The sequence below is a fragment of the Toxotes jaculatrix genome, chromosome 23, assembly GCF_017976425.1.
Source record: "Toxotes jaculatrix isolate fToxJac2 chromosome 23, fToxJac2.pri, whole genome shotgun sequence".
Classification (NCBI taxonomy): Eukaryota; Metazoa; Chordata; class Actinopteri; family Toxotidae; genus Toxotes; species Toxotes jaculatrix.
The window spans coordinates 6044471-6063399 of NC_054416.1; the positions used below are offsets into that span (position 1 = coordinate 6044471).

Genomic DNA, 18929 nt, shown 5'->3' on the forward strand with positions numbered 1-18929 from the left:
GACCAGCCCCCAAGAACGTGTGTATGAATTTTTATGATCATAGGAGGTGGTTAAGGTCATTACAAATCCAAACGTAATTTCACGGCGAGGGATCGTCAGTTGCCGCGCCGCCACACAGATGCCATTGCACCCAGCTTCACGGCCTTTATAATGTAGCTTCACCAAGTAGTTGGGAAGGTTGTAGAGCAGAAACCAAGCCGATGGTGTCAACTATTAAGGAGCAGTACACTTCAGAGTAAAAATAGATCATTTCCTGTTACCAGCAGGGGACGCCACGAGTAAGGCGGGAGTTTGACATACGGAGGCGTTCAGGGCAGAGCCCTGATCATGCTCATAAAGTTTGAAGATGTTTGGATAAAGTATGTGGACGTGAGAGCCATTCAAAATGTCATGGCAAATTCACCAAACGCCACCGAACTTTGGCGAGCCACAGAGGCCACGCCCTTTAACTTAGAGAAAAGTCTGTTATAACTTTTGATCATCATGGTCTTGAGGTGAGGTCCACCAGATATGAAATCGATCGGGTGAAATCCCTAGCACGAGTTCATCCGCATACCAATGGTGGAAAGCACTCAAATTTGGCCGCCAAAAACAAAATGGCTGACTTCCTGCTGGGTTGAGGTCATGGTGTCAAGAGACTTTTTTGTGCGTCCCGAAGTGTTCTTTATGTGTACTGATTTTCATCTTTGTATTCCAAAAAAACCCATATGGAGAGGGGTATTTTAAATCTTCAAGGGGGCGCCGTTGAGCCATTTTGCCCCGCCCAATTACAAAAACCCCATCAGAGTCTAGGACCAGCCCCCAAGAACGTGTGTATGAATTTTTAGGATCATAGGAGGTGGTTAAGGTCATTACAAATCCAAACGTAATTTCACGGCGAGGGATCGTCAGTTGCCGCGCCGCCACACAGATGCCATTGCACCCAGCTTCACGGCCTTTATAATGTAGCTTCACCAAGTAGTTGGGAAGGTTGTAGAGCAGAAACCAAGCCGATGGTGTCAACTATTAAGGAGCAGTACACTTCAGAGTAAAAATAGGTCATTTCCTGTTACCAGCAGGGGACGCCACGAGCAAGGCGGGAGTTTGACATATGGAGGCGTTCAGGGCAGAGCCCTGATCATGCTCATAAAGTTTGAAGATGTTTGGATAAAGTATGTGGACGTGAGAGCCATTCAAAATGTCATGGCAAATTCACCAAACGCCACCAAACTTTGGCGGGCCACAGAGGCCACGCCCTTTAACTTAGAGAAAACTCTGTGATAACTTTTGATCATCATGGTCTTGAGGTGAGGTCCACCAAATATGAAGTGGATCGGGTGAAATCCCTAGCACGAGTTCGTCCGCATACCAATGGTGTAATTCGCCAAAATCGCCAACTTCCGACCACAATGGCGGACTTCCTGTTGGGTTGAGGTCATGGTGTCAAGAGACTTTTTGGTGTGTCTCGGTATGATCAACATGTGTACCAATTTTCATGCACCTATGACAAACTAAGCCCAATGGGAGGGGGGTTTTGAAAATTTCAAGGGGGCGCTGCGGAGCCATTTTGCCCCCCCCATTTACAAGGACCACAAAATATCAAATTTTTCACCAGACCTGATGAGTGTGCAAAATTTCAGGCGTTTTAGAGCATGGGAAGGGGTTGAAAAATGCAGTTGTTTGGGAGGACAAATAATAATAATAATAATAATAATAAACATTAGAATTACAATAGGGCCTTCGCACCACTCGGTGCTCGGGCCCTAATTAAAGCTGCAAGCAGCGATGACGGGCCCTCGCACCCCTTGCGACCCGCGGGAGTCGCAGCCAGCGCAGCCAAGTACCAGAGTCATCCTATGTCCTCTCCTCTTCTCCCCAGTACACGTCATAGTACAAACAGGTTATTTCCTGTTACCAGCAGGGGACGCCACGAGTAAGGCGGGAGTTTGACATATGGAGCCGTTCAGGGCAGAGCCCTCATCATGCTCATAAAGTTTGAAGATGTTTGGATAAAGTATGTGGACGTGAGAGCCATTCAAAATGTCATGGCAAATTCACCAAACGCCACCGAACTTTGGCGAGCCACAGAGGCCACGCCCTTTAACTTAGAGAAAAGTCTCTTATAACTTTTGATCATCATGGTCTTGAGGTGAGGTCCACCAGATATGAAGTTGATCGGGTGAAATCCCTAGCACGAGTTCATCCGCATACCAATGGTGGAAAGCACTCAAATTTGGCCGCCAAAAACAAAATGGCTGACTTCCTGCTGGGTTGAGGTCATGGTGTCAAGAGACTTTTTTGTGCGTTCCGAAGTGTTCTTTATGTGTACCGATTTTCATCTTTGTATTCCAAAAAAACCCATATGGAGAGGGGTATTTTAAATCTTCAAGGGGGCGTCGTTGAGCCATTTTGCCCCGCCCAATTACAAAAACCCCATCAGAGTCTAGGACCAGCCTCCAAGAACGTGTGTATGAATTTTTAGGATCATAGGAGGTGGTTAAGGTCATTACAAATCCAAACGTAATTTCACGGCGAGGGATCGTCAGTTGCCGCGCCGCCACACAGATGCCATTGCACCCAGCTTCACGGCCTTTATAATGTAGCTTCACCAAGTAGTTGGGAAGGTTGTAGAGCAGAAACCCAGCCGATGGTGTCAACTATTAAGGAGCAGTACACTTCAGAGTAAGAATAGGTCATTTCCTGTTACCAGCAGGGGACGCCACGAGTAAGGCGGGAGTTTGACATATGGAGGCGTTCAGGGCAGAGCCCTGATCAAGCTCATGAAGTTTGAAGATGTTTGGATAAAGTATGTGGACGTGAGAGCCATTCAAAATGTCATGGAAAATTCACCAAACGCCATCAAACTTTGGCGGGCCACAGAGGCCACGCCCTTTAACTTAGAGAAAAGCCTTGAATAACTTTTGATCATCATGGTCTTGAGGTGAGGTCCACCAAATATGAAGTGGATCAGGTGAAATCCCTAGCACGAGTTCGTCCGCATACCAATGGTGTAATTCGCCAAAATCGCCAACTTCCGACCACAATGGCGGACTTCCTGTTGGGTTGAGGTCATGGTGTCAAGAGACTTTTTGGTGTGTCTCGGTATGATCAACATGTGTACCAATTTTCATGCACCTATGACAAACTAAGCCCAATGGGAGGGGGGTTTTGAAAATTTCAAGGGGGCGCTGCGGAGCCATTTGGCCCCCCCCATTTACAACGACCACAAAATATCAAATTTTTCACCAGACCTGATGAGTGTGCAAAATTTCAGGCGTTTTAGAGCATGGGAAGGGGTTGAAAAATGCAGTTGTTTGGGAGGAATAATAATAATAATAATTAAAGCTGCAAGCAGCGATGACGGGCCCTCGCACCCCTTGCGACCCGCGGGAGTCGCAGCCAGCGCAGCCAAGTACCAGAGTCATCCTATGTCCTCTCCTCTTCTCCCCAGTACACGTCATAGTACAAACAGGTTATTTTCTGTTACCAGCAGGGGGCGCCACGAGTAAGGCGGGAGTTTGACATATGGAGCCGTTCAGGGCAGAGCCCTCATCATGCTCATAAGGTTTGAAGATGTTTGGATAAAGTATGTGGACGTGAGAGCCATTCAAAATGTCATGGCAAATTCACCAAACGCCACCGAACTTTGGCGAGCCACAGAGGCCACGCCCTTTAACTTAGAGAAAAGTCTCTTATAACTTTTGATCATCATGGTCTTGAGGTGAGGTCCACCAGATATGAAGTTGATCGGGTGAAATCCCTAGCACGAGTTCATCCGCATACCAATGGTGGAAAGCACTCAAATTTGGCCGCCAAAAACAAAATGGCTGACTTCCTGCTGGGTTGAGGTCATGGTGTCAAGAGACTTTTTTGTGCGTTCCGAAGTGTTCTTTATGTGTACCGATTTTCATCTTTGTATTCCAAAAAAACCCATATGGAGAGGGGTATTTTAAATCTTCAAGGGGGCGCCGTTGAGCCATTTTGCCCCGCCCAATTACAAAAACCCCATCAGAGTCTAGGACCAGCCCCCAAGAACGTGTGTATGAATTTTTAGGATCATAGGAGGTGGTTAAGGTCATTACAAATCCAAACGTAATTTCACGGCGAGGGATCGTCAGTTGCCGCGCCGCCATACAGATGCCATTGCACCCAGCTTCACGGCCTTTATAATGTAGCTTCACCAAGTAGTTGGGAAGGTTGTAGAGCAGAAACCAAGCCGATGGTGTCAACTATTAAGGAGCAGTACACTTCAGAGTAAAAATAGGTCATTTCCTGTTACCAGCAGGGGACGCCACGAGTAAGGCGGGAGTTTGACATATGGAGGCGTTCAGGGCAGAGCCCTGATCATGCTCATAAAGTTTGAAGATGTTTGGATAAAGTATGTGGACGTGAGAGCCAGTCAAAATGTCATGGCAAATTCACCAAACGCCACCAAACTTTGGCGGGCCACAGAGGCCACGCCCTTTAACTTAGAGAAAACTCTGTGATAACTTTTGATCATCATGGTCTTGAGGTGAGGTCCACCAAATATGAAGTGGATCGGGTGAAATCCCTAGCACGAGTTCGTCCGCATACCAATGGTGTAATTCGCCAAAATCGCCAACTTCCGACCACAATGGCGGACTTCCTGTTGGGTTGAGGTCATGGTGTCAAGAGACTTTTTGGTGTGTCTCGGTATGATCAACATGTGTACCAATTTTCATGCACCTATGACAAACTAAGCCCAATGGGAGGGGGGTTTTGAAAATTTCAAGGGGGCGCTGCAGAGCCATTTTGCCCCCCCCATTTACAAGGACCACAAAATATCAAATTTTTCACCAGACCTGATGAGTGTGCAAAATTTCAGGCGTTTTAGAGCATGGGAAGGGGTTGAAAAATGCAGTTGTTTGGGAGGAATAATAATAATAATAATAATAATAATTAAAGCTGCAAGCAGCGATGACGGGCCCTCGCACCCCTTGCGACCCGCGGGAGTCGCAGCCAGCGCAGCCAAGTACCAGAGTCATCCTATGTCCTCTCCTCTTCTCCCCAGTACACGTCATAGTACAAACAGGTTATTTCCTGTTACCAGCAGGGGGCGCCACGAGTAAGGCGGGAGTTTGACATATGGAGCCGTTCAGGGCAGAGCCCTCATCATGCTCATAAAGTTTGAAGATGTTTGGATAAAGTATGTGGACGTGAGAGCCATTCAAAATGTCATGGCAAATTCACCAAACGCCACCGAACTTTGGCGAGCCACAGAGGCCACGCCCTTTAACTTAGAGAAAAGTCTGTTATAACTTTTGATCATCATGGTCTTGAGGTGAGGTCCACCAGATATGAAGTTGATCGGGTGAAATCCCTAGCACGAGTTCATCCGCATACCAATGGTGGAAAGCACTCAAATTTGGCCGCCAAAAACAAAATGGCTGACTTCCTGCTGGGTTGAGGTCATGGTGTCAAGAGACTTTTTTGTGCGTTCCGAAGTGTTCTTTATGTGTACCGATTTTCATCTTTGTATTCCAAAAAAACCCATATGGTGAGGGGTATTTTAAATCTTCAAGGGGGCGCCGTTGAGCCATTTTGCCCCGCCCAATTACAAAAACCCCATCAGAGTCTAGGACCAGCCCCCAAGAACGTGTGTATGAATTTTTAGGATCATAGGAGGTGGTTAAGGTCATTACAAATCCAAACGTAATTTCACGGCGAGGGATCGTCAGTTGCCGCGCCGCCATACAGATGCCATTGCACCCAGCTTCACGGCCTTTATAATGTAGCTTCACCAAGTAGTTGGGAAGGTTGTAGAGCAGAAACCAAGCCGATGGTGTCAACTATTAAGGAGCAGTACACTTCAGAGTAAAAATAGGTCATTTCCTGTTACCAGCAGGGGACGCCACGAGTAAGGCGGGAGTTTGACATATGGAGGCGTTCCGGGCAGAGCCCTGATCATGCTCATAAAGTTTGAAGATGTTTGGATAAAGTATGTGGACGTGAGAGCCATTCAAAATGTCATGGCAAATTCACCAAACGCCACCAAACTTTGGCGGGCCACAGAGGCCACGCCCTTTAACTTAGAGAAAATCCTTGAATAACTTTTGATCATCATGGTCTTGAGGTGAGGTCCACCAAATATGAAGTGGATCAGGTGAAATCCCTAGCACGAGTTCATCCGCATACCAATGGTATAATTCGCCAAAATCGCCAACTTCCGACCACAATGGCGGACTTCCTGTTGGGTTGAGGTCATGGTGTCAAGAGACTTTTTGGTGTGTCTCGGTATGATCAACATGTGTACCAATTTTCATGCACCTATGACAAACTAAGCCCAATGGGAGGGGGGTTTTGAAAATTTCAAGGGGGCGCTGCGGAGCCATTTTGCCCCCCCCATTTACAACGACCACAAAATATCAAATTTTTCACCAGACCTGATGAGTGTGCAAAATTTCAGGCGTTTTAGAGCATGGGAAGGGGTTGAAAAATGCAGTTGTTTGGGAGGAATAATAATAATAATAATAATAATAATAAACATTAGAAAAACAATAGGGCCTTCGCACCACTCGGTGCTCGGGCCCTAATAATAATAATAATAAACATTACAAAAACAATAGGGCCTTCGCACCACTCGGTGCTCGGGCCCTAATAATTAAAGCTGCAAGCAGCGATGACGGGCCCTCGCACCCCTTGCGACCCGCGGGAGTCGCAGCCGGCGCAGCCAAGAGTACCAGAGTCCTCCTATGTCCTCTCCTCTTCTCCCCAGTACACGTCATATTACAAACAGGTTATTTCCTGTTACCAGCAGGGGGCGCCACGAGTAAGGCGGGAGTTTGACATATGGAGCCGTTCAGGGCAGAGCCCTCATCATGCTCATAAAGTTTGAAGATGTTTGGATAAAGTATGTGGACGTGAGAGCCATTCAAAATGTCATGGCAAATTCACCAAACGCCACCTAACTTTGGCGGGCCACAGAGGCCACGCCCTTTAACTTAGAGAAAACTCTGTTATAACTTTTGATCATCATGGTCTTGAGGTGAGGTCCACCAGATATGAAGTCGATCGGGTGAAATCCCTAGCACGAGTTCATCCGCATACCAATGGTGGAAAGCACTCAAATTTGGCCGCCAAAAACAAAATGGCCGACTTCCTGCTAGGTTGAGGTCATGGTGTCAAGAGACTTTTTTGTGCGTCCCGAAGTGTTCTTTATGTGTACTGATTTTCATCTTCGTATTCCAAAAAAACCCATATGGAGAGGGGTATTTTAAATCTTCAAGGGGGCGCCGTTGAGCCATTTTGCCCCGCCCAATTACAAAATCCCCATCAGAGTCTAGGACCAGCTCCCACGAACGTGTGTATGAATTTTTAGGATCATAGGAGGTGGTTAAGGTCATTACAAATCCAAACGTAATTTCACGGCGAGGGATCGTCAGTTGCCGCGCCGCCACACAGATGCCATTGCACCCAGCTTCACGGCCTTTATAATGTAGCTTCACCAAGTAGTTGGGAAGGTTGTAGAGCAGAAACGAAGCCGATGGTGTCAACTATTAAGGAGCAGTACACTTCAGAGTAAAAATAGGTTATTTCCTGTTACCAGCAGGGGACGCCACGAGTAAGGCGGGAGTTTGACATATGGAGGCGTTCAGGGCAGAGCCCTGATCATGCTCATAAAGTTTGAAGATGTTTGGATAAAGTATGTGGACGTGAGAGCCATTCAAAATGTCATGGCAAATTCACCAAACGCCACCAAACTTTGGCGGGCCACAGAGGCCACGCCCTTTAACTTAGAGAAAACTCTGTTATAACTTTTGATCATCATGGTCTTGAGGTGAGGTCCACCAGATATGAAGTTGATCGGGTGAAATCCCTAGCACGAGTTCGTCCGCATACCAATGGTGGAAAGCACTCGAATTTGGCCGCCAAAAACAAAATGGCTGACTTCCTGCTGGGTTGAGGTCATGGTGTCAAGAGACTTTTTTGTGCGTCCCGAAGTGTTCTTTATGTGTACTGATTTTCATCTTTGTATTCCAAAAAAACCCATATGGAGAGGGGTATTTTAAATCTTCAAGGGGGCGCTGTTGAGCCATTTTGCCCCGCCCAATTACAAAAACCCCATCAGAGTCAAGGACCAGCCCCCAAGAACGTGTGTATGAATTTTTATGATCATAGGAGGTCGTTAAGGTCATTACAAATCCAAACGTAATTTCACGGCGAGGGATCGTCAGTTGCCGCGCCGCCACACAGATGCCATTGCACCCAGCTTCGCGGCCTTTATAATGTAGCTTCACCAAGTAGTTGGGAAGGTTGTAGAGCAGAAACGAAGCTGATGGTGTCAACTATTAAGGAGCAGTACACTTCAGAGTAAAAATAGGTCATTTCCTATGGAGGCGTTCAGGGCAGAGCCCTGAACGCCATAGGTCCATAGGTCATTTCCTATGGAGGCGTTCAGGGCAGAGCCCTGATCATGCTCATAAAGTTTGAAGATGTTTGGATAAAGTATGTGGACGTGAGAGCCATTCAAAATGTCATGGCAAATTCACCAAACGCCACCAAACTTTGGCGGGCCACAGAGGCCACGCCCTTTAACTTAGAGAAAAGCCTTTAATAACTTTTGATCATCATGGTCTTGAGGTGAGGTCCACCAGATATGAAGCTGATCAGGTGAAATCCCTAGCACGAGTTCGTCCGCATACCAATGGTGTATTTCGCCAAAATCGCCAACTTCCGACCACAATGGCGGACTTCCTGTTGGGTTGAGGTCATGGTGTCAAGAGACTTTTTGGTGTGTCTCGGTATGATCAACATGTGTACCAATTTTCATGCACCTATGACAAACTAAGCCCAATGGGAGGGGGGTTTTGAAAATTTCAAGGGGGCGCTGCGGAGCCATTTTGCCCCCCCCATTTACAACGACCACAAAATATCAAATTTTTCACCAGACCTGATGAGTGTGCAAAATTTCAGGCGTTTTAGAGCATGGGAAGGGGTTGAAAAATGCAGTTGTTTGGGAGGAATAATAATAATAATAATAATAATAATAATAATAATTAAAGCTGCAAGCAGCGATGACGGGCCCTCGCACCCCTTGCGACCCGCGGGAGTCGCAGCCGGCGCAGCCAAGAGTACCAGAGTCCTCCTATGTCCTCTCCTCTTCTCCCCAGTACACGTCATAGTACAAACAGGTTATTTCCTGTTACCAGCAGGGGGCGCCACGAGTAAGGCGGGAGTTTGACATATGGAGGCGTTCAGGGCAGAGCCCTCATCATGCTCATGAAGTTTGACGATGTTTGGATAAAGTATGTGGACGTGAGAGCCATTCAAAATGTCATGGCAAATTCACCAAACGCCACCAAACTTTGGCGGGCCACAGAGGCCACACCCTGTAACTTAGAGAAAACTCTGTGATAACTTTTGATCATCATGGTCTTGAGGTGAGGTCCACCAGATATGAAGCTGATCGGGTGAAATCCCTAGCACGAGTTCATCCGCATACCAATGGTGGAAAGCACTCAAATTTGGCCGCCAAAAACAAAATGGCTGACTTCCTGCTGGGTTGAGGTCATGGTGTCAAGAGACTTTTTTGTGCGTCCCGAAGTGTTCTTTATGTGTACTGATTTTCATCTTCGTATTCCAAAAAAACCCATATGGAGAGGGGTATTTTAAATCTTCAAGGGGGCGCCGTTGAGCCATTTTTCCCCGCCCAATTACAAAAGCCCCATCAGAGTCTAGGGCCAGCCCCCAAGAACGTGTGTATGAATTTTTAGGATCATAGGAGGTGGTTAAGGTCATTACAAATCCAAACGTAATTTCACGGCGAGGGATCGTCAGTTGCCGCGCCGCCACACAGATGCCATTGCACCCAGCTTCACGGCCTTTATAATGTAGCTTCACCAAGTAGTTGGGAAGGTTGTAGAGCAGAAACCAAGCCGATGGTGTCAACTATTAAGGAGCAGTACACTTCAGAGTAAAAATAGGTCATTTCCTGTTACCAGCAGGGGACGCCACGAGTAAGGCGGGACTTTGACATATGGAGGCGTTCAGGGCAGAGCCCTGATCATGCTCATAAAGTTTGAAGATGTTTGGATAAAGTATGTGGACGTGAGAGCCATTCAAAATGTCATGGCAAATTCACCAAACGCCACCAAACTTTGGCGGGCCACAGAGGCCACGCCCTTTAACTTAGAGAAATCTCTGTGATAACTTTTGATCATCATGGTCTTGAGGTGAAGTCCACCAGATATGAAGCTGATCAGGTGAAATCCCTAGCACGAGTTCGTCCGCATACCAATGGTGTAATTCGCCAAAATCGCCAACTTCCGACCACAATGGCGGACTTCCTGTTGGGTTGAGGTCATGGTGTCAAGAGACTTTTTGGTGTGTCTCGGTATGATCAACATGTGTACCAATTTTCATGCACCTATGACAAACTAAGCCCAATGGGAGGGGGGTTTTGAAAATTTCAAGGGGGCGCTGCGGAGCCATTTGGCCCCCCCCATTTAAAACGACCACAAAATATCAAATTTTTCACCAGACCTGATGAGTGTGCAAAATTTCAGGCGTTTTAGAGCATGGGAAGGGGTTGAAAAATGCAGTTGTTTGGGAGGAATAATAATAATAATAATAATAATAATAATAATAATAATAATTAAAGCTGCAAGCAGCGATGACGGGCCCTCGCACCCCTTGCAACCCACGGGAGTCGCAGCCAGCGCAGCCTAGAGTACCAGAGTCATCCTATGTCCTCTCCTCTTCTACCCAGTACACGTCATAGTACAAACAGGTTATTTCCTGTTACCAGCAGGGGGCGCCACGAGTAAGGCGGGGGTTTGACATATGGAGCCGTTCAGGGCAGAGCCCTCATCATGCTCATAAAGTTTGAAGATGTTTGGATAAAGTATGTGGATGTGAGAGCCATTCAAAATGTCATGGCAAATTCACCAAACGCCACCGAACTTTGGCGAGCCACAGAGGCCACGCCCTTTAACTTAGAGAAAAGTCTGTTATAACTTTTGATCATCATGGTCTTGAGGTGAGGTCCACCAGATATGAAGTTGATCGGGTGAAATCCCTAGCACGAGTTCATCCGCATACCAATGGTGGAAAGCACTCAAATTTGGCCGCCAAAAATAAAATGGCTGACTTCCTGCTGGGTTGAGGTCATGGTGTCAAGAGACTTTTTTGTGCGTCCCGAAGTGTTCTTTATGTGTACTGATTTTCATCTTTGTATTCCAAAAAAACCCATATGGAGAGGGGTATTTTAAATCTTCAAGGGGGCGCCGTTGAGCCATTTTGCCCCGCCCAATTACAAAAACCCCATCAGAGTCTAGGACCAGCCCCCAAGAACGTGTGTATGAATTTTTATGATCATAGGAGGTCGTTAAGGTCATTACAAATCCAAACGTAATTTCACGGCGAGGGATCGTCAGTTGCCGCGCCGCCACACAGATGCCATTGCACCCAGCTTCACGGCCTTTATAATGTAGCTTCACCAAGTAGTTGGGAAGGTTGTAGAGCAGAAACCAAGCCGATGGTGTCAACTATTAAGGAGCAGTACACTTCAGAGTAAAAATAGGTCATTTCCTGTTACCAGCAGGGGACGCCACGAGTAAGGCGGGAGTTTGACATATGGAGGCGTTCAGGGCAGAGCCCTGATCATGCTCATAAAGTTTGAAGATGTTTGGATAAAGTATGTGGACGTGAGAGCCATTCAAAATGTCATGGCAAATTCACCAAACGCCACCAAACTTTGGCGGGCCACAGAGGCCACGCCCTTTAACTTAGAGAAAACTCTGTGATAACTTTTGATCATCATGGTCTTGAGGTGAGGTCCACCAAATATGAAGTGGATCGGGTGAAATCCCTAGCACGAGTTCGTCCGCATACCAATGGTGTAATTCGCCAAAATCGCCAACTTCCGACCACAATGGCGGACTTCCTGTTGGGTTGAGGTCATGGTGTCAAGAGACTTTTTGGTGTGTCTCGGTATGATCAACATGTGTACCAATTTTCATGCACCTATGACAAACTAAGCCCAATGGGAGGGGGGTTTTGAAAATTTCAAGGGGGCGCTGCAGAGCCATTTTGCCCCCCCCATTTACAACGACCACAAAATATCAAATTTTTCACCAGACCTGATGAGTGTGCAAAATTTCAGGCGTTTTAGAGCATGGGAAGGGGTTGAAAAATGCAGTTGTTTGGGAGGAATAATAATAATAATAATAATAATAATAATAATAATAATAATAATAATAAACATTACAAAAACAATAGGGCCTTCGCACCACTCGGTGCTCGGGCCCTAATAATAAACATTACAAAAACAATAGGGCCTTCGCACCACTCGGTGCTCGGGCCCTAATAATAATAAACATTACAAAAACAATAGGGCCTTCGCACCACTCGGTGCTCGGGCCCTAATAATAATAATAAACATTAGAAAAACAATAGGGCCTTCGCACCACTCGGTGCTCGGGCCCTAATAATAATAATAATAATAATAATAATAATAATAATAATAATAATAATAAACACTACAAAAACAATAGGGCCTTCGCACCACTCGGTGCTCGGGCCCTAATAATAAACATTAGAATTACAATAGGGCCTTCGCACCACTCGGTGCTCGGGCCCTAATTATTGCTGTTTACGTGGTGAATGTGAATTTATCATTTATTTATCTATTTATTTTACCGTCTGACGGGGGCGCTTGTACATAATCAGCAGCTCATTTGTGTTTTCTCGTCATTTTTCTTTCGCTTCCAATTACCAGAATAACTATTCTCAGATTTCAGACAGAGCCAGGTTAGCTAGCTGTTTTTCCCCTGCTCCCTGCTACACAAGGCTAAATACCTCTCGGCTCATGACCATTATTACAATACCATCTTTACAGTGGTTTAATTAATGGTTTAGGCTTATGAATTACACCCTGTCTGTCTGTCTTTCTGTCTCACAGCTACATCTACGACCCCTCAGTGGCAGTGGATGTGAGGAAGACGGACTCTGCAGGCAGCTCGCTCTACCAGCCCCACAACCTTTCAGGAGGGATCCCTGGCCGTGACCCGCTCGGCGGCCACAACAAGCAGAAGCAGGGCTTCCACAACCTGGGCTACAGCAAGTCCAACGACAGCACTCTTAAACTAGAGGTGGACAACAACCACGTCAACCACAGGCTGCACGCGGTGCCTGTGAAGGAGCTACACCAGCAGGGGAGCACACCGCCTGCAGAGGGGGATCTGTACATCATCCAGCCAGAAGCTCTGGGACCAAGATGGGTGATACAAGAAAAAACCCCGAGCCAGGTGCCGGTTTACCCCAATATACAGGAGTATGAGAACCAAAGAAGCTACGGTGAGCAGGGACACAGAGCGACAAGGAATGGATGGGACGGCTCCATCACCGAGTGCGTGACTGGCAACGAAAGTCTGTCAGCAGATGAGATTGAGACGGACGAGGGCGTGGGAGGGACGCCGGAATATCCGTGCGACACAGGGGACGAGGGGAGCATCCTATCAGTGGACATCCACACCAGTACCACCAGCCTGTCCTCGGCCGACACCAAGGATGAGCTCAGACTGCCAAAGACTCCAGACGTTTCCACCATGGAGAGCGGGATCTCGGTGACGAAGAGCGAGGACGAGGAGGAGGCGAGGAATGAGGATGAGGAGGTGCAGAGCGTCACGGACTCGATGGTGGCTGAGGCTCTCGCCGCCCTCGAAGCCGCCACTGCCGGGGAGGACTGTGAGTGACGGACCTCTGCGCTATCTCTCACTCATCACCCTAAACCACTGACCCAGACTTGAGCACGACTTTGACAGAGCGTTCAAAACCGCCATGAGACTTCACCACGGTTCTGAATAACAGCTCTTGTGTTTTTAAATCAAAGAACATGGAACGAATGAAGGAAAACTCTGTTTACAAATAAAAGAACAGATTTATTTTTGAACTTGAAGTCTTGGATATTTTTTTAATTGTGGTCACACTGACAGAAGATAATATCGGCCTTGTGAAAGAGGCAATATTTCAAATGCTGTGAGGTTTGAATAGAGCCACAAATGAAGAGACATCAGTGTGTACACTGTGAATACCGCCTGCTGCCATATCAGCCCGTTAGTCCTTTTGAATATAGTGTATTTAACACTCCACGGACTTAATAAGCCTGTAAATGCTCATTCACTGCTTTGCCATGTCCATACTGTGCTTGTATTAATTACTAGTATGCTAATTATTAGCCCACAGAGTCAATATTTCCTTTGTTAATACACAGTCCTTGCCATATCTTGCTGTCTCTTCGGGAATCTCGCCCTCGATTCACAGAGCAGGCGAAGAGGAAAGGTCATCGCGTTTTTTTTTTAATGCTACTCGTGTTTTTGGTTCCTGTTTTATCTTCTCTTGTTATTTATAATATCTGCACTCACATCATTTTTGATTTATTGTGAGAAGAAACTGGAGGTTGCAAAAGACTGGAGCAGAAGCACGTGAGGAGGAGGAGGGGAGGACACAGTCCTTAGTTATATCTTATCCACTTGTGTGTCAGCATTGATTTCATATAAAGGAAACAGGATTAACATAATTTAGAAATTAGTTTACACACGGTGCTTACGTCATAAGACACATATACACTCACAATTATCACTGATTTTTTTTTTTTTTTTTTTTTTTTAATTATTATGTCATTTCCACACACAACACTCGTGTGAGAAAATGTCTCGTGGTGGAATATCAGAGGATCTATGCACGTTCAACATCCTGAGCAGGTTACCAAAGGATTAAATGGAAACTAACCACCTGTGATATCAGTGATATCACCTCAGTGATAGTGATCACCTTAGCTTAGTGTGCAGTTTTTCAGCCTTAGCTCAACTCACTCAAAGGTCAAATCACTGTTGAATAAACCACAGAGGGGCCATCGGTTGTTTTGGTTTTTTTTCCTTATTTTATAGGTCAGGATTTGTGTTTGTAGTCTGGCCTGTGACATTAGTTCAACTCAGAGCTCACTTACGTGCCTAATGCTGAACTAATTGAGGCTGGACGGTGTAGAAGAAATGACAGATGCGGCTTATTTGAACGTGTTCAGTGTGTGTTAAGGATAAATAAGCTGTTTGCTCAGTGAAGTTCTGAATTTCTGTCACTGCGACTCCCCTTTTCAGTCATTGTTTGCCTGCCAAATCATTTCTACTTATTATATTTGTATTGTAAAATAAAAGAAATGTACCTTAAAAAATGTAAACTCAGGTACTTTGTGTGCTGGAGTGTAATTATTTGTTCTGATGTGGTTTTCAGATTTTCAGGTGGGTCCACTTTCCCATTCACTGGACTTTTGGACTCCACTGTATATAAGGAAACGTGCCAGTTTATTTTCTTTAGAGTTAACAGTTACAATTAAAAAGCTATGACTGTTTTCTCCATTTTGGACTCTCCATCCCCATCAAACCCAGAATAGCTTGGCCCGTACATGACCAGAGATCTTAATCCACCTTCAACTTAGTTTCATACATATGACATGTTTTTACATTGTCTAAAATTACAGTCTATAATCTCTTTCTTAGAGATTCTGTGTTTTTCTGCAGATGTCAAATGCTTGTTTGCGAGTGCGACCTCACTGTGGGACTTAGGTGTTTAAAACCAAGCCATCGCAGCAGTTAGAGCCTCTGCAGGCGGTGTCCAGGACCCCGGGGGCCTCGGCTAATGAACACCTCAGGGCTTTTTGCCTGTGCCAGGAATACACACACAAACACACACACACATAGACACACAGCGAGCCTTGGAACCCTCCACAACAGCCACGACTGAAAAAAACATCCTGGTCGGCTGACTGACTTAGGCTCCTCATGGCAGGGGAGGCTGTTAGTGTGTCTGTCCCCGTGTCTCTCAGCGCAGGAGGTGGGACGGAGCCCTGACGATACCAAAATAGCCCTTTCTTTAGACATTTATCCATTCATCTCACCCACCCCCTTCTATCTTCATCCCTCTTGCTCTTGGCTGTAATTGCTCGCCATGGCTCTCTCAATTATAGTGTGCTCTTTTTAAGACTGAAACTTCTGACGGTAGTTGGACTTTGTCTTTCCGGCAGTTCCCCAGCTCTTTGAATGTATTGATTTAGAAAGAAATGCATGTGTTTTCGACACTCTTTGGTCAAATTGTTTGTTTTTACCAGTGAAAACTTACTTACTATAATCTCTCATGTTTTTCATGACATTTCACTAGATCCCCTCACACATACTGGTGGAGTGTTGAGTTTCAAACATCAGCAGCGAGTCCACATGAAACTGGAGACAATTTCATGTCACACACAGCATGAGGTCACACATTTGGAGAAACTACCAGCCTCCAGGCCAAACTGAGGCCTGTGTGTGTGTGAATACATTCACAGTTTTGTCCAAGCCTTGATCCAAAGTCACTCAGACACTGAACAGGAAGGTATGTGTCTGTATCAAGGAGGCTGTTGTGTTTTTATTAATTACTTTTCAATCCATGGTGGACAAGATAGCTTGTGGATACAGTAGGTGGCTGTTTAGCCAGAAGCAAAATTCAGAATCTGAAAACAGTTCTCAGAATGAGCACTTTTTGTCTATGAACTTCTGAACAGACACCCTCTGTTCGCAGCCAGTGTTAAGAAATAAGTCACACCTGCACCAAAGGGTGTGAGTGTGTGTGTGTGAGAGAGAGAGAGGGAGAGAGAGAGAGAGGGAGAGAGAGAGGGAGACAGAGTGTGATTGTCCCGTGAAATGAGAAAAGGAACATTTCCATATATCCATGGAGCGTGATGACAACAGGATTTGTTGTGGAGTTCCTGCTTAATCAAACCAGTGACTCATCTTTTCATCAATGCACCGTTTCGCAGCAAAACAACAGAGCTGTGCGTCACCAGATTACTTTGATCATTTCAATCAGTTCAGGGATACACAGGAAGGTAGATGATGTACAGAAAGATGAAACAGCAGATATAGAAAAGTTTGCAGTTGTGGTAATTCAATATACTGTACTTCTTTGTTCATGTTAAACCCCAGATCCATCCATCCATAATCTAATTTCTTTTCTGGGAGAGTTTCATGAGCCTTTAAGGGTTTGACACATGGTGTCAATTTGTGGTGGAGCATTTAAACAGTAAGGCTGGTGTTCTTCCATATTCTTCCTCGTCTCAACAAATTCAATGCAAAGTTCAAAACCAACAATGTGTTATTTTGTCTCTCAACACTTTCCTACTCTGTCTGTAGCACTAAGCCCCAAGTCCATTCCTACTGAAGAAGATCAGTGATTTTCCTGTAACAGCTGAGGACTGTGATTTTTGGCAAACATAACACAAACAGGAGAAAATCCTGCGTTTGTTGGGGACTATTTCCAGCCTCCTCAAAGTGTTTCCAGCAGCAAGACGGTGCATAAGGGACCCAATTCCAAAGACATCAGTGTCCATTGTAATAAAAAAACATGCCATCATGTGTTTGTGAACATGTGTGAGAGGATCTCTGCAACTCAGTGCCAGAAGATTAAAAACATCAAAACATAAAAAAAAAGAAAACCTTTGGACCTGTCTGCTGGTACTAAGCTTTCAGTCTTCAGACCAGCATCAGGGCAAATGGCTGACAAAGGCCAAGCTCAGAGCTTATAATGACACCAAATAGAGCACACCTGTGCCTTTTCATGCAAGTCCACATGGGAAATGTAGTCCACAGTTCAAGTTTCCCAAAATCCTCGTACATGTGATATAACATCACAAAAAACTGAAAGCAGTGATGAAATTCCAATATCTCAGTCTCAGTATCTCAGTTTTTATGATTATATGTGTGAACCTTCCTGTGTATTCAAACTGAAGGAACAACATATTCTCCATGTCCCAGGTATACTTGCATGAGCAAGCACAGGTGTGCTCAATTTAATGTCATTAAAAGCTGTGTGACTTCCTCTTCTCAAACATTTGACAAGATTAAGTATTAAAGATCATCATTTTGCCTTTTTTATTAAATACCTGCACTTACCTCAGCATACAGTGTTAGTTTGTAAGATTTCAAGACATAAATGAGCCACAATGTTGGATGAAATGTTCTTTAATTGCCCTGAGCATGGACACTGTGGTTAATCCATTAAATATGCACCAGTATGCCAAATGTGTATAAACCCACAGCTGAAATTAGTCTCCAAGAAATACACTATTTTCTCCTCTTTGAGGAATGTTTGCTAAAACCTACAGCGCCCTGATTTTTGTTTTATAAATGAAACTAAACATAAAGATACATAAAGCTTTTTATGTATCTGGAAACCTGGGAAACCACAAATCAGTTACTTTTGATATCTACTATTTTGATTTCCTCATGGCTTTGTGTATTTGTTTTTCTGTTTTTATTACGTTACATCTGCACATGGGCTTTGGGAGGGAGAACTGTGAACTCCATTTCCTACATGCACTTGCTGGAAAAAGCACAGGTGTGCCGCATTTGATTTCGTTAGAAGCTCTGAGATTCCCTTTTGTCAAACATTTACCCTGATAAAGGTCTTGTCCTCTTTTTAACAGGATAGATTCATCGTTATTTTGGCTTTTTCATGGAATGTGTTAAAAATCAAAAATAAATAGAATATACTTTAATCTCTCATCTTATACAAAAGCATGAAAAAATCATGAAAAAGAGAACGTGCTGGGTTTTACCCTGTGCCCTGACATCCCTGAGCCAGAGCAGGAAATGGAGTTCACCTTTCTATTGACTATCTTGTTTTCCATTATATGTTACCTCTCGCTATCCGTCACTGTTACACTTCAGTGTTGCTGTCATTGCACTGACTCACAGTAATCAATTCACCTCGCCCCGCCCCAAGATAACAACACAAAAGTAGTTTTGCAACAAGCTAATTTGTCCCACAGCCCACTGTGCATTGAATGTAGATGGTGTGTATGCAGGCAAATAAAGAGCACTTGTGTGTCAGATTCCTTCATGTTGTTTTTATTAGGTCCATTAGGCAGCTGGCTATAGAGAGTCCCTGAGGTGTGTGCG

At 45.2% G+C, this 18929-nt stretch overlaps 1 protein-coding gene across 1 annotated transcript in view; it reads left to right on the plus strand.

The window, feature by feature from the left end:
* Nucleotides 1-13891, plus strand: part of zgc:194930 (uncharacterized protein LOC557813 homolog) — a 35291-nt gene extending 21400 nt beyond the window's left edge. Inside the window, exon 3 of the mRNA XM_041031778.1 lies at nucleotides 12902-13891. Coding sequence (XP_040887712.1) covers nucleotides 12902-13694 — 793 coding nt within the window. The 3' untranslated portion in view covers nucleotides 13695-13891. The remainder of the gene's footprint in view (nucleotides 1-12901) is intronic.
* Nucleotides 13892-18929: the final 5038 nt, after the last annotated feature.